The following is a 22,802-nucleotide window of genomic DNA, read 5'->3' on the forward strand; positions in this document are numbered from 1 at the left end:
CAGAAGGAGCATATTAATGTCTCCAAGGAGCATATTAATGTCTCCAAGGTTAGTCTGCTTCTTATTAGGTACTGAATGACAGGACAGAAACAGCAAGTAACTTTTTTCTCCCCCAGATATAAAGGCACACAGTACAAACATGAAATAACTGTTCTCCTGCTGGGATGCTGTTTAAAAAATAAAAGTGAAAACACAAGAAAAATACTGTTTGCATGATAAACACATAAAGACTATATAATCTTTGATTTTGTATTATTGTGTTATGTCTCTAGTTACAGTTGAGTTAGCTTCTTTTGGAGTAGGAAAAACCAAGAAACTTGAGGAATTATCATGAATGAAAATCTTGTCCTAGCCCATGGGGACTGTGATGCTGACTTTAATCAGAAGAAAGGTGTGTACAAACTGGGGCTGCTCTTTAGAGTTTTTGTCTTTTTGATACTTTCTCATCATTCTTTTTCTCATTATTGAACATTAACCATTGAGGTCTGCAAAATAATGAAACACATTGCTTTCTGTTATCTAAATTTAAGGTTTACATCAAGTTTCTGTTGTGATAGCTATATGTATGACAAATCAAAATTGTGATACATACATTTTCACTCTCATGATATGAGATAAACGAGAGTTTACTTACCAGAGATTAGTATCTCTGTCTGTGAGAGAAGAGATACAAAAATGTTTTATGGTAAAACTGTGGAAAAATAGGTGAATATCTGGTACATCCTGGCTAGAAACTTTCTTTTATATAAAGTGACATGGAATCAAGAGCAAAAAACTGACAAAAAACTGACAAAAAAGCAGGATTTCTTTTTGTATAGCTTTGTTATTTCCCTCCAAAAGCCGTGTTGTTCCCTTTTACTCTTGCATTTTGATCAGATGGTAAAAAGCTCCAATTCAAACTGACTTCTTAATGCACATGCGTCTTCAAGGCTTAAAATGCAATACCTCATTTGAATCTCTTAATCTCCTGACTGACATAGCTACACTAGCAAAGCCAGGGATATAGATAACCTGAATAGCAGCAATGAGCCTAAAGATCATAACTCTGTACTGAGGTTTTCTGTTTTTTCTCCTGTTTTAACCAAAAGAATGAATTTTCCTGGCATCCCCTGAATTTGTCACAATGAGATAGAGAATGAACCCTGCAATTTCTTCTCGTATAGGAATGCTTTATGATAAAATGAATGTTTGCGGTTACATCACATGGCAGCAATTGGACAAATTCTTAGTGTTCATCAAAACCCATGATTTTGTTAGCTGGTTGGACAGACGAATATGAAACTATCATATGGGTATGAGAGCGTTAATGCAGCACTACTGGTACAGAAACGCTGGTTTACTAAGTTGACTGTTTCTGGCATGGCCTTAGTTTTATGGCAAAATGAGTCTGGATACAAGTGCCTGAAAACAGCTCCTGCATATGAATCACACTGAAAAAATAGACAGGTTCAGGTTTAACCATGTCTACAGTACAGACATGTACTCTTTTACTACTTATGAGCATGCACTACATATATTAATCATTACAGAAAAAGAATGTGTGATAATATTTTCAGAGCCTCCATGAAAATATGCCATTTTTTAATAGCTTAGTTGTTAACTAAAGACATTCCCTTGTATTCTCCAATGTACATGTTAGCTAATGACTATTTTGGTATTGGCTGTGATTTTGAAGCTGTAGCATGTCCAGCTTTATAAAAATACATTTATTGATTAAAGTATATCATGCCATACTACTAATACTAATGCAAAATGAGTATCTTCTTGTTCTTACAAAAATCCCACTATTCTTCACATACTAGCTTGTAAAAGTCAGATATAGATTATTATTACTATTCCTTTTACTATAAAATTATTATAGAATCACAGAAACTTGATGATCCCTAAAGAATGCATCATTTAGGCACTTCAAACTTGCTGTGACAACACAATACAACATTTTACATTGCTCACAGGGATGCCATCAGAGACTGCAAGTTCTGCAATTTGCTGTGTAAAAAATATCTTTGAGGTCCTGAGCTGTGGGGGAATGTGAGATATACTAAAAGCTGATTTCTTCACTGTCCATTTCTACTTTTTGGTAGGGTGCTGCATACTACTTTGGCTAGTTATATAAATTTGAGATATAAGCAAAGGCATGTGCAGTTTAGGGTAGATTATATTTGATGTATCAGAAATCTACAGTAATATATACCAATCTTTTAAAAAGTCATCTAAGCAAGGAATCAAATGATTTTCATCCCTCTCCAAGGTTGATTTCAGGGTAATAAAACTGTCAGTGACAGTACTGGAACATTCTGAGTTTGGACAAATCAGCTGAAACTGGCAGGTCAAACCCATTTCTCCTCACTACTATCCCTGTTATCTGTCTGATACATTACTTACCTATGCTAATCTCATTCAACTGTCTTTCCACCCACAACTGTTCTTTTCCATACCATCCTTTACTGATGGCTGATTGGGTTCCTCTCATCCAGGAGCTTCAGCGTGTCTGATAGCTGTTTCCACATGAGATCTCTCTACAAGCTATTTGTCAACACCTCCTCTCTATGCGTTTGCTCTCCTCTTTGGGCAAAGAGCAGAAACCCTCTCCTGCTGCATGGTCTGGGGATAACCTGCACATACAGATCCAAGTTCACTCCACCAGCTCTCCATTCTACTATGTATGTCATTTTTAGCCTGGAAGCTGTATCACACTATGACTGTGGGTTTGAGGTAATATGCTCCTGCAAAGAGGGAGGACATAATGTTTGGGACAGCCTACAATGAGCTCAGTAGATCCTCTGGATTTTTCCCCTCTTTTGGGCCTCCATTTACATCTGGAATGTGAGTCTACCAGGAGAACGCTTGTTTTATGGGGCAGGTGTATGGTTCTCCCAACCTAAGCTTTTTTCCTGTACATAATGCAGATTCCTGAACTGATGATTAATGACCTATATACAGTGACTGGGGGAGGAAATAAGGGAATGTACAGTTGGAAGGATTCTCCAGAGGCTCAGAGGAATCTCTGTAAAAATGTTCTTTCTACCTCTTTTAGGAACAGCATACTCTGACCTTCTCAGCTTCTTCACAGTAATGGAGTGTGATTTTCTTGATTCGTGGGTTTATTCCCTTAGCATTTGTTAACATTTTGAGGTTAAGCCACTGCTACACTTTAGTTGGTGTCATGATGATTTATAAAGTTATGGCTCAGCCAAAGCTTTAAAAATTGGTTTTCGATTGCATGTAAGGAATGAAAGGTGGTCTTTGAGTAAGAACATTATGAACTGTAACCCACAAATCCTGAATTCAGTATCTGGCTTTGCTGGCAATTTTCTATAGGACCCACAGCAACTCAGTAAGCACCACCAAGACTGATCTACTGCTTCATGCAGTAAATGGATGAGAGTGTACTAAAATCAAATCCCTCTGTTTATAGGATGACAGCATTCTAAATATGTTAGCTAAGGACTTTCATTCTTCTGCTCTAAAAAACTCACCGCATAACACTACAACAGTTGTCATTAGTATTAGTTTTAGGTTTTGTCACTTAAAGACATGCAAGTCATTACATTAGTAGCATCAAGCAGTGGCCATCATGAAACTCAATATTGTACCATACTATACCATGCCACTTGGCCTGGCAGGGCAGCTGAAAGCTGCTAAATCCAGAAGTTACCAGCAAGAAGTTATCAGATTATAAGAATTTCAATTCAGTGGTCCCATTGACTCCTCTTAACCCTACTGAAAGCAAACACGGATCCATCAGGTCAAGTTGTCTGTTCCTCTCTAAAGCTCTGTCTAATGTTTGCAGAGTTACTTGTCTTAAAAGTTTATCCATTTAGCCCTCCATAAAATCTCAATTTAGATCTAAGTATGGTTTTCACATTAATCCTTTGAACTGGTAGAAAGTCCACAAATTGTGTTTATGTCAGTTAAATGCGTGCCTTTACAGCAAAGTCATGACAACTGTAAGAGTAGATTCTGTATATTGTTTTATATCTGGCTTAGAAAATCAGAGAAACTAAACTGGTATAAGTTAGACTTCAATATAAATCAAAGTGCCTACACATAGTCCTTCTGGTTTAAATAAACTGTTTTAACATCATGCTTATTTAACGTAATGTGATTTATAATGCCTAATATGATGCAAGAATGCACTTATTTGTGCTAGAGGCAGAAAGCGACATTTGCTTTCTAGGGGATACATTTCAGTTCCGCTACTTTGGAAAACCTCTGCCATTATTCGATTGACATCCTGTAGATTGGATTGATGCTTTTTACATATTTTGTGATAACTGTAATAAGATGATGACAACAGAACTGGGATGTAGTGGAGAAATGAAACAAACCAAAACCAACACAGTTTATTGATTCTATCAATATAAATGTCCAAAGAAGAAAGATACTAATCCATGACTATTTTTCACACAGAATGGATGGGGTCAGAACTTTTGATTTGTATTCACTTTAAAATCAGGCATGTAGCCCACTGGCTACTGCATATAGAATGTAGAATATGTTTCTTTCTGTGTCTAATGCATAAGGATGGTAGGGATATTTATATCAGAGGCTGTTGCTTTTCCAATCCTATGTTCTTGCTTTGGAATGCTCCATATCTGCCAGCAGGCACTGATGTAGTATCATACTGAACACCACCAAGGCTGTATGGGCTTTCCTTAAATCACAAGATTTCCTGAGAAGGAAGAACTTGAATTACATTGGGCACATCATTATCATTTCATGTTTTTTGCAGCAACATACTATGGTAGATCCCAAATGTTTTCCTAACGTTAGCTTTTTCTGATTCTGAGTGTTACAGCTGCACTTGCAGAAAACAGTGAGCAGCATTTAGCAAATCGCTTGGGATGTAAATTGCAACTTTGATCATACTGAAGAAAACAAGAGATCTATAATATACCTTAAGACCTGTCTCTAACTAGTGCTGAGAGGAGACTGCTGAGAAATGATAGAGGAGGAACAGCTTGGAAATGTTCAGGGAGAAACAGAGAACAAAACGTGGAGACGTATGAGCATTTTTTAGCTTGCAAGGCACAGTGTGAAATACAATACATGGGAAGACTCACTGACTTGAGTTACATTTACTTGTTCCCTTTGGAGTTTCCTCCCTACCTAAATACAAGAAAAAGGGTAAAACACCTAGCACACTCTATTTACAAATCTTTCAGATTTATTTGGCAATCAAGGTGGCTAACTGTTCTTGAATCTATGTTTCTTAATATTCTTATCCTATTAACACATTTCTATCCATCACCACCTATTTTGATTACCTTTTTGTTCTGATAATTTTCTCTTTCTTTTTCTGCTACTGAAACAGTTCCAAGGCTGCCTCTTGATAAGACTTTTTTTTTTTAAACAAACACAGCTTAGAATACAGAATAAAGTAAACTTTATGACATGCTGTGTCCAAGGAAATCTTTGCTTGCCTAAAACTGTACGAACCCTGCAACTTTAGGGGAATGTGAGCAGTTTTGAGTAAGTGGAACATACAGAGGTAAACATGTAATTACATGATCCATAATCCCATCTCAATAGGATTTTTGCAACAATGGTAAAAACCTTAAATCCTCCCTTTTTCATGACAGAAGAATGGTAGAAGAGGTCTGAATCTTGGCCTGTCAGGTTACTGAACAGGAACGGAAACAGAACACTTCAGCCAGGACATCCTGAAGAGAATTAATGTAAGGAAACCTCGGGTGCCTACAAGCAAAATGCCCACTCAACACATCATTTAAATTTTTCTCTTTGGCTGAGATAGGCATCCCTATACAGTAACTTATCCCACTTCGAGCACTTCTTTTATGATGACATTAATTTCTCCCTCTTGCCTATTGCTTGCCACTAGCCATGAAAAAGGCCCAAAAAACCAGCTTGTGTCTTCCTGGCGAACACCAGATGAGAAGAAATGTCTGGAAGGTCATTTCCTGTGGCTAGACCAAAATCTGAGGATAAAACAAAGCCTTATCCTGTGGATCTTATCCTATGCAAGGTCCACTTAAAAAAATTTTAAACTACCACAAAGTTTAAGTTTAGCATTGTTTAACTTAATGTGTTTTACTTTAAAACTGGAGAGGACTCAGCTAATCTGTAGTGACTTGTTAACCTGAGTTAGATGTTTTGGACTGTGTGGTCATAATAACTTTTGTTATATCAAAAATAATTTTTTTTTGGTTGGGTTGTGTCTTTGTTGAAATAAGTCTTATTTTCTGGATCATTTAGAAACTTAACATATTAGAAAGAAATAAGTTAGGTGATTACTAGCAGACATGACCATATTCAATATATTGCAGCTGGAGTTCAGGGTACACAAGAAAAACAGAACTGGGTCTTCTCTATAATTTGTCAAGAATTCCAATGACAGGAAGAGCTCAGACCACAATTTTTAAGGGAAACTGAGATGACAGATGACTAATGGGAGTTAGTTTCCAGACATAGGGGGCTATAAACCCTCCACTCCCCAAAAAAACCCCCCAAAATCCTTGGGTAAATTTATCACTTTATATAAGCTATAAAAAAGTATTATCTATTTTTTTTTTTTTTTTAAAGGGGGTCTGCATTTTGGTTATTTCATACTGAGTTTCCTAGTCTTTCAAGCCCAAATTAAGCTCTGTAATAGCACTAACTGTAAACTCATTAATGTTCGTATCTAGACCATCATTGAAAAAGTCCTCTACAGACTGAAAGCATCAGGACACAAATATTTCCTAGCCCTACAGATGCTGGGATGGGCTTGTTCACAAAGAAGTGAATGAGAAGTGTAGCAGTTTCTCTGACACTTACTGTCCAACACACATGCGCTTTTCTTTTGAGTTATAGAGCTGAAGGTCTGAGAGGGACTCATAGCAATCAAATCATCACAACAAAGTGTTTAAAAAGGTCAAATAAAATGTCTAGATGTGCTGGCCAATCATCTAAATTATCCACCAAAGAGTTCTCAACAAGAAAATAGTGCATTACTGTGTAGCCTTGGCCAATTACTCACAATTTTTATGAAAAATTAGGCTTTTAAACTGTTTAGTCAGCTGTGGTGTGTTATGAGAAAAAATAAAAACCAACAGGATCTTTAATTAATTACAGATGTGCTGGACACACCTTAAAACTTATAAAATGCTTATTATTTTAAAGAGAATGAAGATTAACAAAAATCACAACAGTATGCCAGCTGTATGTTAAAAAGGTTTAGGCATATATGTATTAGGCATCTATCACGTGTCTGTGAAGAAAGAGGGAAGGTAGAAGAAACATAAACAAGCAAATTGGAAATGTATGTTAAAATATGCCACAAAAGATTGTTGGTGAATTAAAGCACCAACTTGCAAGTCATTTTCTCATATAATTAAAAGGTCAATGCAGTTTGACCTGAACCTGGAATTTAATTTAAATTTAGTTGCTGCTTTCTAACTATTGGTTTAAAAAGTTCCAGGCAGAGGCGAGATGAAGAATTTCTTTGGAATCATTTTGTTGTACCTAACCAGATATTGACTCCTATCATCCAAGGACACATCAAGCTATAGGCCATCATTGATCCAAATATAGCTTTGGTTTTCCATTATAAAAGGTTCCCTTGCATTAGAGTTTTAAAGGATCTAGTGTGAGAAAATAGAGACCCTGTGTTTGTGACCTGAAATAATCTAGTCTTTATAAAAGGCAGACAAACATGGAGAATCAAAGAATGTGCCTGCGGCTGCAGAGGTTTTATCTGAGCCTAATCTAGGGGTCACTGGAAAATTCAATGCATAATTGAAGATTCATCAAAAAGAACTTCTCAGATTAAAGGCTACATTTACTACGTGAATGAGAAATCCTGGTGTGCTGCTTTGCTTCTGTGTTGTTTGAAGTCAGTTTCTTTTTTTTTTTTAGATTTTGAGAATAAAAGAAACAGCTCAAGGATAATCTCATCAGGTGTTGATTTGTCCTCCTAACATGCAGCAGCTTTCTCTGTGGAAAGGGACTTGCTACACTTACAATAACTGATGCCACAAACCCTACTACCTCAGTCTACCAACTAGGCCACAGCCATTGCTCACTTGCTCTAGTATTCAACATTTTGTTTGCTTTCAGAGGGTTTTTCTTTTCAGATCTTGGGCCAAAGGTAGAAAAGTGAAAAAACAGTCCCCTTGCAATTCCCAAACTGAAACCTGAATGTGTTTTCTAAAGCTCACCTTCTGAATTATTTCTCATATAAGAGCATATTATTTTGAGGGCTGAGATGCTCATGATGGAGAGCTGCCTGGTTCCAGGCCAGACACCTGCCATGGAGCAACGGATCACAGGGCAGAGTGTGGGCACAGCCCAGCTGGGAACGTGTGCAGAGCAAACACAGAATGGGAGTGAAGCACTGACTGATTTACCTTCCTATTGACCTTTAAGAGCACTGAAGCACTTTTCACAACAAAATAAAAAGCCATTTGATTTCAAGAAGAAGAAAAGAAAGAAAGGTTCGGGGACATTCCTGTAGACAAAATGCCTAACAGTACTACCTTGAGTTTATAGATGAGCTCATTCCAAGGGATCACTTAGGTGTCAAAGCCATGTCAAACAACAAAACTGCCAACGAATGGACAAATCAATACCCAGTACAGCATGTGACCAGCTATGCTGTGGTTAGCGACAGCAAAATAACAGAGGAGCAGCTGGTAAGGAAGGGGATGGCAACTGCCTCCTGTGAAGTGAACAGATCTCTAATTTAAGAGAAGGAGGAAATAATAGCTGAATATTACTGAAAAACAAATGACAGGAAAATAAACCAAAATGCTATGGCATTTGCCCACCCCGTTTTTTTCAAAACATGAATAATTCTGCAAGGGCCCTGAGAAACCACTATGTCTCAGCTGTCCTGACCTGCTGCAGCTGGGATCTCTGCCCATGGGGTTAGGGGCTCCATGTAAGCTCAAGCCCAAACCCAAGCTATATTGTAGATGAGCCTGTAGGCAGCCCCATCTCTGATCTTGTCTCCTGGACCAACCTTGGTTCTATGCTGAAGGTAGCTTGTCTCCAGTCCTGCCCATGGGCCATGTCTCCTTCATTAGATCTTGAAGCTGTGTTGCAGAATTTTCTCTGGTCCTGTCTTGTCTCCTTTTACTGCTGACTGGAGTCCCTGTATGGGCCCAGTTCATCACCTCGCTTCTCTGACAGTGCTGGCAGAAGCTGCTTGCTTAGGTCCTTGCCATAGCTGTGCTGCCAGCTGCTGTGCTTAGCCTGCTCTCTCATTGCTCTCAGCTGTGCCTTGCTGACCTGGCTTCCTGCCTTCACCCTAGAGCTGTCCCACCACTGCAGACTCAGCTGAAAACACTAGGCTGGGCCTGACCTCAGCTGCTGTCCCTCAGCTGCTGTCCCTCAGCTGCTGAACTCACCCTGCCAGTGACTGCTGCCACGCTTGGCTGTCGATTCCCCCACCCCTGGGGAAGGCTGATGCTCCCTGCCAGGAGGGAAGGCAACCAGAGCCCATAATATTCCCCTGTATATCAATGGAAATAGAATTTATTTCAATTTGCTCAGCAAATCATCCTCTGCTTTGACAGACCCTTCTGAAGCCCTCAGAAACCAACCCAAATCTTTCCTTTCTCCTCAGCAAGCTCTACATTGGCAGTGAATACAGATGCAGCCTACATCTAATGACCCAGTGCTATTCTAACTAATAGCAAAATTCTCATCAGCTTCAAAGGGAGAAGGAACAAACCTCAGGTCTCAGTCCTTGAACCCACAAAGAGGATGACAAAAACAGTTCCCCCCCGAGCCTCATTTAACAAAGGCCTTTATCAGTAAGACAAGGTGATCTTGTTAACTTACACAGGGAATGAGCATGGAGAAATGCAGGATCTTTGCTAGTACAGAGACACAAATATAAAATGGGTATGCTTATTAACAAAATGACATGTAATGATTTGCTACTATGAATGAATTTATAACACAATATTATTATTTAGACCTAGCACCATATCCTCTCTTAATATGGTTAAATACTACTATATCAATATAATACAGTTAATAACCCCATTAATACAGTTAAAATTTACTTAATATATCCATATTTGCAAGTTAATTAAACCTGATGTTGTATTAAAGAGTTATAAAGAAAGTTGTAAATGTTTAATTTGCTAAGCAGTTGTTAAGCTTATTTGTCCTGCTGTTCTTCCATAAAGATGTGGAAGGCTGAAGTCCCTTGGGAGACTGGTTAAAGCTATTTCTACAATATGATTTTGATTAATGAATTTCAGTGGGTTATAAACTGACAAACTACTGACATTATTTAAAGACAAAAAAAATAAACTCTTACCTCCATTATCTTTTAGGTGCAGTGCTATCTTGGTGTCATCTATAAAGGAAATTCAAAGTTAATTGTAGAAAAACGCATTTTTCTACATCATGAGTCATTTTAGGACTGACTTTCTGATGTCAAAGGGATTCCACTGTTGGAAAATGATCTGGTACTCAACGAGAACTAGACTGTGGTGTTCTTCTACTGAGCAATGCTTTACTTTCTTACTACTAAAAAAACCCCATTTATGAGAGTTTTACACCGTAAAGGATGATTCAAAATACTGGTCAATAAGGGTGCTAAAGTCTCATGTGAAGCTTACAAGTAACTCATTTGTGTTACATGTTCAGGCATAGCTTGAGCATTCTATCATATTAAAGATTATATGAACCAACGTATAACAATAAAATAAAGCAATGACTTCATTCCTTTTCTAAGAATCATAAAAAGGTCTACCAGTTTTAAATCCTATCTATTTATTTCTATATTCCTCTTGTTGTGAGCCTTAATGAACAAAATACCAGGGAATAATGCTGCTAATGCAGTCCAAATCCTGCACTGACAGTTTCTAAACTTCTCTTGCTCCACGCAAACCCAACCTTTCTTGTAAGTAGATTCCCACCTTGAAATCTGTTCAGCTCAAATTTTCCTGTCACAGATCACATATAAAATCTGCTTGTACCTTGTACCTTTTCTTGTGTTTACATATAACTCCAACAGAAAACTCCCCCTGTCCCTATTTTATAGATGCTGTTTGTTTGATCAATCTGAGTTATCTTTTCTAATCCCCTGAATTTTTTCCAGAAGCAGGAAAGCAGGATATCTCAACCACAGAAAGACACGATTCAAGCAGCCAGTGGAATTAGGATGAGAACTGACACACCATCCCTTACCTAGTTAATTTGGTTCAAAAGCCTAGAAACTATTACACAGCAGTGAGCACTACATGTAAAGAACAGTGTCAACTGACTGTAAAAAAGGTAAACAGGCAAATTTCAAAGAGGTTTTAAATTTGGGTTATCTCTGATTTTCACCTGGTTAAATAGAGTATCTAAAGGGATTAAAAATTCATTATGTCTGTGATGGGAGTTTCTTCACTAACTTTAGCAGGGTCCTCTCCCTCTACTATTTCAACAGGTTTTGGACTATGGCCTTTTGGTTAAAGGAATACAAAAACCTCATTGTAACCACAAGTTCTCCAGAAGTCTGCCTGGCTCGTCCTTGCCTCCCTAGTGCTGTCCTCTTCTCCAGTACTCCTCCCCCCTACACCTTACTATAGCAAGAACAAGTTGCAATTTAAAAGCAGTAGCAGATACTGCAATTCCCCACTCCTTCTACTGCCCCAAAGAGAAAAGGTCAACATGAACACATACTTAAAGGAAATAATTTTCTTTTAGACTTGTGACATGTTTGCACTACAGAATAATGCAGTGTATATACTTCACCTTCTGTGGGCAGGCTAGTTGGCAGGTGGGAAGTGGTGGACCCTCTGGTGGTCGTTAAAACTCTGAACTTTGTGGTGGTTGGCAGAAGGGTGGTGGTGGAGTATGGAGGTGTTTCAGTCGTGTCTATATTCTTCTCACAAATCTTATCTTTCGACTGTTAGGAAACAACAAAAACAAAGAAGAGAAATCTCAGTGGACACTGCCGCTGCATGAAGAATTTCAGAATGGACAAGCTGTCAGGATAAAAAGAAAATATAAACCCTAAATCAAGGAATTTCAAGAGCTTCCCCTCCTCCTCCACACCCCCCCCCCCCCCCTTTTTTTTATCTCCTTTGAAGTGCCTTTATGCAGGATTCGGCAACATACATTTTTCATTTAGCTGCAAAACTTACAACTCTCAGTTGTTAATGATAAGGCTTCCAAGGCATCCCTGAATGTCAAACGTTATTTCCCCTAATCAGATTTTAAGATTATCATTCAAATTTTCACTCTTGTATTCTGAATGATCACTGCTGTTGGTCTAGGTGCCGTAACACGTTAAAAAAGATATATGAGAATTAACTTGTAGCTCTTCATAGTGAGTAACGTGTAGTTAACTGGAGCACTTAATTAGGCTTTACATGCATACAGAAGAATGTGTGCATGTGTAAAATGTGTGCATGTATTCAGCCTATAGAATATTTATATACCACACTATAGAACCACACATTCACTATATGCCCTTAATTCCATATATCAAATTTTCATGTATTATATGTGTATAATGATTATCATATAAAACATAAGTATTACTAAACAGAAACTATGAAATATGATCATACAAATGATAAAACTATACTGGTGCACCATGAATAATGTTCACCCTCATATAATACTTTTATTTTTATGGGCAAATATTTCAATACAAATCTCAAGTTTTTTGGTTTGGTTTTTTTCTGAGGTTTTTTTTTTTTTTTTATTTGTTTTGTTTATTTGGTTTTGTTTGGTTGGTTTTTTCTTCTTAATTTCTGGACTCTTAAAATTCTACAGCTGTAATGAATATTTTCTTTTATGGATCACAGAGATTTGCAGAAAAATACATCCAATTAATCAGTAGCAAATTTGGGACTGCCCATAACTCCTGCTGTCCTTATTTATTTTGATGAGAAGTGGAATCCCGCAAAGCCTGTTCATTTCATTGAGATCTGGCTGCCAAAACCCAGTGGGTGTTTTTTCTTTTAATATGTATGGGTATTTTATTTTCCTTTGTTTTACCAGAAACAATATATTACATTTAAAAAAGGTATTAGTACTTGCAGTTAATAATTCTTTAAATTTCTTCATGTTTTAGCTTGATGCAATTTAATCAAAATTTAGCTCAAAATCTGTATCACAAAGAAGGAAACATTACTATGAGAATCCTCATTATTCATCATCTTGAATGAATGCATCTAAAATTAACCTCTGTATGCTAATTATTGATCCTTCATTGAATGCCGGTCAGCTCAGGCCTTATTCTGGAAGATGCTAAGTAAGCTGTTGCTTCTACTCCAGAGAGCCCGAAAGCTGGATTGTGAACAGCAATTAAGTAGCCTGAAACTGCAAATCAAACTATCAGCTTCTCAGACACGCTTAGTGTATTGATAACTTTCCTCTCAGATCATGTACTAGTGCTCCTTGGAGCACTGTCCTGCAGAGAGCAGGTTTTGGATAACTTCATCTACAGACACAACTGAGTCCTAGCTAATTATGATCTGGATTAAAGTAATACAAAGATTGTGCATTATAACACATACTTCCAGTAAACCTATTGGATGGTTTTGAAGAGGTTGTCCTCCACAGACAATAAATCTCGCAGAAATTCTGTTCTTAAATCAGCAGATTACAAACTGCAAAGCTGCAGCTTCAAGGCCACGTAACAAGACAGATGTAGGATGCAATAAAAGATGTTATTTTGCAATTACAGTTGTAAGAAAAAAAATTATTCCATCAGACTAGATTTATATCATTACTTCTCTTTGCTTCTATTGAGAATAAAACAGAATGTGCTTTTCTAACTAGACACTTGGGGCTATGTTTTGCCCTCAGTTTCACCTGACATTGCACTTCAGAAGGGCTATGTTGCTGAAACTCATGAGAGAATTTAGCCCTTGCAGCCAAAATGGAAAAGTAACTGCCTTTTTTACGGCCTTCAGGAGATTAAAAGTGTCATAAATTAATTTCTTTCTATTACCACAATCCCCAAATGAAAAAAAAAAACAAAACAAAAACCGCAAACCTCCAAATGAAAAAACCTTCTAAAGGGAGTACACTGGGAAAGAATTAGCAGTAAGATATCTATATGTGTGTCTTGAAAATGAACTGCTCTTGTCTAGAAGTACCCCAAATAACTTTCAGAGGAGGCACAGTCCCTGTTTGACAGTCCACCAATAACCGAGTCAGATCTCTTTCTCATGCTCTCACTGCCTTTCTACAAAAGGAAATCCAAACGCCACGTAGGGGTTTCTTATTATTTTTTTATTATTTTTTTAAACACCCTCCTCCCACACACCTCTTTGAATTCATCTGTGTAATATCTTCTGTACTAAATGATTTGGCAAGATTCCATATTCAAAATGCAATGCCTGTTTTTCACTTGAGACTACTCTGGCAGAGGTTTTTCTGAGATGTGGAACTTCACAGTCTCTTCCCCTTTTCAGGCAGGGGTCAGAGATCTAAAAGAAAAACATTGCAGTGACACTGTTTTGGGGCAGATTTTCTGGCATTTTAATTTTTTATTCAGAGTATTTTCTCAGAGATAAATTTTTTACTTTGTGTCCATTTTATTCTTTCAAATGGGGAGTGAAATTGCTCAGCCTATTTTTCTTTATTATGCCTTACAGCATTTCCACTGAATGATAAATATAGCATGTCTTTGGCCTTGAAACCATGCTTCATAATCTGAATAAATTAATCAAAAGCATCATAAGGATAAAAATGGCTTCTGATGGGCTGAGGATGTAAACTACTCACATACCTCTTCAGGGCAGCCACTGTCTACCCAATCTTGTCGGTGACGGTCAAATCCACTGGAGCATCTTTAAATGGTGAAATAGATAGAGGTCGTCCAGGTGGAAATAGTAGGAAAACAATAAAAAGAAAGGAAGTGAGAGGAAGAGAAGAAAATGACATAGAGAATAAATAAGTAAATGATGTGATTTATTTTAAAATCAATATGATTTATGTGGTATTCAAGTTTGTTCAAGAGGCTGTTGTTTGCAATAGGAGTCAATCATTTAATCCATTTCAGTTAAAGGTGTTTCAATGAATATTACATATTTCTTTTATTTATAGTTTTTAAATAGGAATGTCTCCCTTCCACTGGATAACTATTCTTAAGACTGTACCAAGCCATAGCATTTTTAAGTTTGATGTCAGCCATATGGGTGTAAATTGGTTTAATTATTTCTGTCCAGACTTCTTAGCCATTAGCTTCTTAATTCCTCAAAGGACGTAGTGAACCAGTCACTGCTTTTATCATAGGATCATAGAATGGTTTGCGTTGGAAGGGACCTTAAAGATCATCTAGTTCCAACCCCCCTGTCATAGGCAGGGACACCACACACTAAACCAGGTTGCTCAAAGCCCCATCCAACCTGGTCTTGAACAGTGCCAGGGGTGGGCACTTCTCTGGGCAACCTGTTCCAATGTCTCATTGCCATCACATTACAGAATTTCTTCCCAATATCTAATCTAAATCTACCCTCTTTCAGTTTAAAGCCATCATCCCTTGTCCTACCGCCACTTGCTCTTGGAAAAAGTCCCTTTCCAGCTTTCTTGTAGGCTCCCTTTAGGTACTGGAAGGCTGTTAGAAGGTGTCTCCAGAGCCTTCTCTTCTCCAGGCTGAACAAGCCCAACTCTCTCAGCCTGTCTTCATAGGAGAGGTGCTCCAATCCTCTGACCATCTTTATGGCCCTCCTTGGGAATAGTTCCAACAGGTCCACGGCCCTCTTGTGGTTGGGCCCCAGAACTGCACACAGGACCCCAAGTGGGGTCTCACCAGAGCAGAGTTTCCTTTTGATGCAGCCCAGGATACAGTTGGCTTTCTGGGCTGCAAGCGCACACTGCCGGCTCATGTCGAGCTTCTCATCAACCAACAGCCTCAAGCGCTTCTCCGCAGGTCTGCTTCCAATCACTTCTCTGCCCAATCTGTAGCTGTGCCTGGGATGGCCCCGACCCAGGTGTAGGACCTTGCACAGATTTAGATAACAGGTCCTCTGAACAGCCTTCATGACAATTCAAGAGTACTATATAGTTGTTTCTACCTCCTCACTAGCTGCAGAAAACTGAAGTTGCATGCATATTATCAAATTCAGTGAGGTTAATAATCTGCTTGCAATATTCTTTCTCCTTTACAATATGTAGTGTAGAAATTTTAAAGCAACTTGTAACACTTTAATATAATTATTCCCCTGGCAATCCCCATCTCACAAGAGTGCTATCAGTGTATATACAGTAACTCAGGGTTTCCTAGACAATAGGTAGAATTACAAAGAGTAAGTATTATTAAAACAGCAAGCAAATAGCTAAACCTTGATGTCTGACTTCAAAAGAGATTCTCCCTACTTAGGGGTATATTTTTGGCATGGCACCCATGGTCATAACTTACCTGACTGTACAGCAAATAACTTTCTCATTGTCTATAATAAGGCTAGTCAAGCAAATTAGACCACTGTTATGGTTAACTGTATTTATGGGGTAATTTTTTGTTCTAAATGAACTGAAAGATGCTGAGTCATGCCAAGTACTACCCTACTTCAACTGAGGTAAACAAGTGCATTTGGAAGAATGGAATGGTGGAATTGTTTTTATAGTAGGAGAGGATGTTACAAGAGGATGTAAACAACGTTAACAACCTACTTGGAAAAATAAATTTCTCCATATTATAATACTGAGCAGAATCTACAGGATGTTTGACAAAAGATTTTGAGAAAATGTTGATTTTCTTGTACTTGCACTGATCCACATTATACCATTTGCAATGTGGAACTTCCCCTCTCCCCCTGCCCCGCCCCAAACCCTAACAGGTGCCAATTACCGCTCACTCTACAGCAACTGACTTTTCAAAAAACATATTGCAGAGAAGTAAAAAGATGTCCAAACCAGATATGTATTCCAGAGAAATACAGTGACCTCCTTCAAAATGCATAAGAACAAAAGCCACTGTAAAGAGCTTTTTCTTGTTGAATAATAGAACCACTTAGGTTGGAAAAGACCTTTAAGATCATCAAGCCCAACCGTTACCCCAGGACTGCCAAATCCACCACTAAACCACATCACTAAGGGCCTTGTCTACATGGTTTTTGAACACGTCCAGGGATGGTGATTCCACCCCTTCCCCAGCCAGTTCCAATGCCTGATTACACTTTTGGTGAAGAAATTTTTCCTAATATCCATTATATTAGGAAATTATCCTAATATTATTCAATCTAAACCTACCCTGGCTCAGCTTGAGGCTATTACCTTTTGTCCTATCACTTGTTAGTTAGGAAAAGAGACCAGACACCTCCTTGCTCCATCCTCTTTTCAGGTAGTTGTAGAAAGTGATAAGGTCCCCCCTGAACCTTCTCTTCTCCAGGCTAAACACCCCCAGTTCCCTCAGCTGTTCCTTGTAAGACTTGTGCTCTAGACCCTTCACCAGCTTTGTTGCCCTTCTCTGGCCTCTCTCCATCACCGCAATGTCTTTCTTGTGGTGAGGGGCCCAGAAATGAACACAGAAGTCAAGGTGCATCCTCACCAGTGCTGAATTCAGGGGGATGATCACTGCCCTGGTCCTGCTGGCCACGCTATTTCTGACACAAGCCAGGATGCTGTTGGCCGCCTTGGCTGCCTGGGCACAAGCTGGCTCATGTTCAGCAGCCGTCAATCAGTACCCCCAGGTCCTTTTTCGATGAGCAGCTTTCCAGCCACTCTTCCCCAAGCCTGCAGAATTCCATGGGGTTGTTGTGGTCCAAGTGCAGGACTTGGTGCTTTACCTTGTTAAACCTCATACACTGGCCTTGGGCCATCAATCCAGCCTGTTCAGATCCCTCTGCAGAAACTTCCTACCCTCCAGCAGATCAACACTCCCACCCAAATTGGTGCCATCTCCAAATTTACTGAGGCTACAATCGATCTCCTCATCCAGACTGTCAGTAAACAAGACTGGCCCTAATATCAAGTTTTGGGGGACACCACTAGTGATTAGTGATCACTAGATGTGACCCTATTCAACACTGTTCTTGTAAGTGTATCTGTGAGTGAATCAGTGCTATGTTGGGAGCTCGGTGCTGCCTTTGTGGTGTTCTGTCCATAAATGTTTGAGAAAACAAGGAGGACCTTACTAAGCAGAAAGATATTATGACATAGCATTCCAGGTATGAATAGAACACATTTTTTTGAAGTCTGAAGCTCCCCTACTTTTCTCTAAAGTTTGAAGAGCTTCATCAGCAACTTCTGCACCCATCTTGATGGAGAACTGGACTAATTTTCAGATGTACCAAATATAACACATTGCATTTTAGTCATACTGCTCTAGCTATAGTCTAATCTGTTTGCGAATATTCTGTACATCTGAAAATCAAGCCCAATGATAACACATGACATCAAGCCACTCCATAAATTCCTAAAATAGAGGCAATTACTGCAGTTACATATCCATGTTAATTCAAACCCAACCGTACTTAGACCTAGTAGGGATTAATGACCTTTTTATCTTAGATTTTATCATATATCTAGACAGAGTCAAACTCAAGGCTCCAAAGATTAAACTAATAAAAGCTTATCCCAGGCACACTCCTCTATAGTTCTTAGGTCTTTTCTGAAAAAAACTACTGAAAAATGGTGGTGAGTAACAGTGCTGTGGTTGATTATCCCCAGGAATTCACAAACCACCAAAAGTCGAATGCAAAATCAAAGGACTTGGAATGGCTCTTTCAAACATGTGAGACACTCTTCAGATAATCCTCTCTGAAAAAAAATACATTAAACCCTGGACATTGTTTATTTAACATTTTCTACTGGTGAGTCCAAGCCCCAGCAGCTTTATCTGGAACAAGACAGGCTCCAAGCAAACCTGTTTGTGAACTTCCTTTGAGGCATGTCAATAAGATGCCAGCTGCAGCAGCTACTATCATTGCGTCATTGAGTCAGAATTCTGGGAACTGTCATTTGAGTGCACCACCCGCTTTACTGACCACATTTTTTAGACCTTCATTTAGTATCATGGTGAGAATTCCCTGTTGTCAATAAAACACTGGAGCAGATTTGATTAGCTATGCCATTTATGCCATCTGTCAACATGGCCATTTGGTAACCACTTCATTTCCAAGTGACGACCAAAATCAGCTCCTAGGAAAGCAATAATAAAGATATTCTAGGAAATGAGAATGGGGACATTCATGAAACATACGGAATTCCAGGGTGTGTGTGGAGCTTGGGAGTATTAGTTCAGGGAGCAAAGGGACGATTAAAGTCTCTGCATGTATAGTAATGATGATTTGGCTTAATTAATGCAGCTGAGTCTGAGTAACAAGAAAGATGTCAGAATCCTTACAGTGAACTGTACAAAGCCAGAAAGGAGATGGAGATGTCACCAGATCTACCAGATGCCATTTGCCTCTGTTTGGCAGAGAATATTTAAATAACAAGCGTTCATTCAGTGTATGAACTGAAATCCTTTGAAATCCCTTTTACGAGAGTTCAGTGAGGATTAATAGTAATAATAAATGAGATATCATGTATACAGAAAATTCATCTAGGTTTAACCTCCGAAAGCTAAAAACATAATGGAAAATTATGGAGAAGGAAAGGGACAAAGTTTGGATGGAAAAATCTTTTTACCAGGTTGAGCTGGTACAAAACAATCAAGAGCATTAAAATGCAGAACACGTGTCCTTTAGTCCAACTGTTTGCTAGGATTTTTTTTTTTGCCAGGATATCTGTAATGGCATATAAAGAATGGATTTCTGGGATCTGAAAGGCATTCCAGAAATCTGGCATGTTTTCTTAAATATCAGGTAATTATTTAACTCAGTTAAAATGTTTATTGACTCCTCTAAATAAAATATTAACCTGGGAAATTAAATAGAAAATTGAACAGACAAAACACTTTTCTGCTTTTAACCACTAAGGAAGGACCTTTACATTAGGAAAAGATAAAGGCACTCACTAGTTTGTTTGAATTACTAAAAGAATAGCTAGAACATTTTAAAGTGAAATTGATTTCCAAGCTTATGGAGATAGAAAGCAAAATATAAAAATAAATAAATATAAAATATATATATAAAAAGAAATACTGGAAGCCTTGAATTTTGTGTCAGTCCAACTGAAACAAACCCTAATCATAGAGAGATTTGTGGAGAAAAAAGCCCTCTATCTTTGTTCTTAGTCTGATTTTGCTTCCCTTTACCACAGAACAGGCACCAGTTTAGTTCCTCCATCCTTCTAATATCACTTTCGTGTCACACTGTACTGTCTGGGAAGAGATTGTATTTTCTTCACTTTGTTATTTTCCTCTTTCTCTTGTCACAAATGCAGAACTCTATCACAGCTCGAAGCCTTAAGAAGTTCATGTGAAGTGGAATGTGATGCTCCAAGGCAGCCTTGGCTGCAGTGATCATGAGATGATGGCGTTCAAGATCCTCCGGGCAGTGAGAAGGGCACACAGCAATTTCACTGCCCTGGACTTCAAGAGAGCAGACTTTGGCCTCCTCAGGAACCTGCTCAGTAAGGTTCCATGGAATAGTTAATACTTGATGCAGCATATCTGTCTGCAGCACTGAATTCTATCATTGTCTTACCATTGTTTCCCTCTCAAAATTTACAACATTCAGATAATGATAAAGAGGAACAGAATGTGGCCCAAATTTCAGCAGATAATCTTCAACCTAATGATGTTTCCACAATTTTATATGATGGAAGGTTTGGAAAAATATAGCTACGTGTTCTGTAAAGTACTCCTGCAATATCATGTAAATGGGGAAGTGAAAAGATGTTTTTTAAAAAACCTCTAGATCCCCTTTCATTTTACAGAAAAATTGAACACAAGTACTCTGAGACAAGATGTGAATAAGCAGTAGGAAATAAGGACTCCATCAGGAATTCTTGCTGTTTGAAGACCCTAAGAATAAAAGTGGTCTAAAAGAAGGAAGTTTTATTTCCAATTCAATGAGAAAGAAAGGAAAAATATGCTAGTTAAAGTGAGACTTGAGAGAGTTCTGATTAAAGAATAGTAGGATATTTTCTATAATCTTAATGTCAGTTACAACAATAAAGGAAACATGCTGAAAAGCAGATAAAGAATAAAGAAGAAGCTTTTGCTAAAGGCTTTGCTTTGAATAACTAGAAGGAAAAAGAAAGCATAAGAGGAGTCAATTTATAAGATTATGGCATCAGAATTTCCAAAAGAATCAGCAGAAAATAGTAACAATCAAATGTGTTCTGGGAATTCACACTAAAATTAGTCTCTGATACTAGGTTACATTCTGCACTGCCTTTGACTTTTTGCATTTATACCTGCACAAAGTTGGTAGAAAATGCTGATAGCAACAGAAGTTAGCAGATAATTCTGATCTGTTAGAATTTCTACCCATTTTGCACACGATTACTCAGGGTTCAAGGCAAAGAGCTCTGAAGCACTCTGATTAGTGATCCTAAACCTAGCCTTATAGCACAATTAACCCCCCTTCTTACCTTTATATGACTGTCTGAACTATTTTCTATCTTTGAATATCCAAAATGATCTCTTCAGGGTGGATGCTCCCATGATCTTACACTTTTCTTACCCAATATTATTGTGTTACATTTCCTCCTGGTTAAATAAACGAAAGTGAGAGCTTACCCTCTTGTTTTTAAAATAAAATATGAAGGTGACCTTTGGAAGAAACATTTTTTTTTCACTTTAGAGATGAGGAAATAGGAGACATGATCTCCTGAGATAACACAGAATTCTGTAACAGGACCTAGAGTTAAGCTCAGATTTTCTGAAAACCAGATAAGCATACACTAACTCACAGCTTCTATACTTCTCATAGTACTCCCAGACATGAATTGTAGAACTGGGAATGTGGCTGAAAAATATCAAGTTTTGGGTGGCATGTACCAAGGCACAGATGTCATTCATACACTGGCCAAGCTCCCTTTTTTATTCATAAACTTTTACTGGGATTTTGCTCCTTTATAAAAAAACCCCACTGATAACATTAACACCTAGTAGAGGGGCCTGGGATAGGATGAAAGTGGCCTGGTGCCTAGAGATATTACAAGATAGGGCTGTTCACATTTCTGTTATCACACATGAACCACCTGTAACCGTGCAATACCTAACATGGCTGTTTCAGTATTAGTGGGCATCAGCATCTGAGTTGTTAGAAAGAGAAGTGCAGAGATGTTTTGGTTAGATTACTGCTCCTGTTATACCACATTCACAACTCTAAAAAGAGTAATAAGTCAAAGGAAACAGGACCTGCAACAAGAGGAGGCATAACAAGCTAAACTGACTCTACATAAGTTAACATTTATACACTTATAAAGGTTTGCCAACAAAGCAGGAGAGCATTCTGTTCAAAGAACATATGCTGTTTTGAAACTGCATATTCATACTACTACATTTGTGGAAAGTATGGATGAATATGGATGAAATAGGGTTAAGAAAAGCACCTGCTGTAAAGGCTCTCTCTCCAGCTAACGAGCACAAGAAAGGAAGGATATGAATCATCCCGTTACTGGTTATGTTCAAAAGAACTTAAAGTTCAAAAAGTTATTTGCTTCCCAAATTAGTATTCTGCTTGCATTTAACTTTTTTTATCTAAAAGTGAGTGAAATTCTGAAGTCAACGTTCAGCAAGAACAGTCTGCAAAACAGATTACCAAAGAATTGCAGAACATTTGGGGATCATCAATTTCTTCATTAATTGTACATATTAATGTTTGCTGTGATATCTGGTGGGAAGCAAGTGTTTTTGATAATGCTATGTGATAATGCAGATATTGGAAGAGTTAATAGACCTGAATAGAGGGGGAACTCAAGATGCAATGATGCAAAAAAAAGCCTTGATATTTAGGAAGGATACTGAGAAACACAATTTATTTTCCTGATTTTGG

At 38.1% G+C, this 22,802-nt stretch overlaps 1 protein-coding gene across 5 annotated transcripts in view; it reads right to left on the reverse strand.

The window, feature by feature from the left end:
• Positions 1-22,802, reverse strand: part of PLXDC2 (plexin domain containing 2) — a 266,745-nt gene that overhangs the window by 18,963 nt on the left and 224,980 nt on the right. For 3 of the 5 annotated variants that reach the window (XM_030491702.1, XM_030491683.1, XM_030491713.1), the window contains 4 exons: positions 14,699-14,759; positions 11,704-11,857; positions 10,277-10,315; positions 635-653 (listed from right to left, as the gene is read on the reverse strand). In XM_030491702.1, coding sequence (XP_030347562.1) covers positions 635-653; positions 10,277-10,315; positions 11,704-11,857; positions 14,699-14,759 — 273 coding nt within the window. Of the gene's footprint in view, positions 1-634; positions 654-700; positions 4,676-10,276; positions 10,316-11,703; positions 11,858-14,698; positions 14,760-22,802 lie in introns of those variants that run through there. The other 2 variants (XM_030491723.1, XM_030491693.1) reach the window with 2 other exon arrangements.

This window comes from Strigops habroptila, chromosome 1 (assembly GCF_004027225.2).
Source record: "Strigops habroptila isolate Jane chromosome 1, bStrHab1.2.pri, whole genome shotgun sequence".
Lineage (NCBI taxonomy): Eukaryota > Metazoa > Chordata > Aves > Psittaciformes > Psittacidae > Strigops > Strigops habroptila.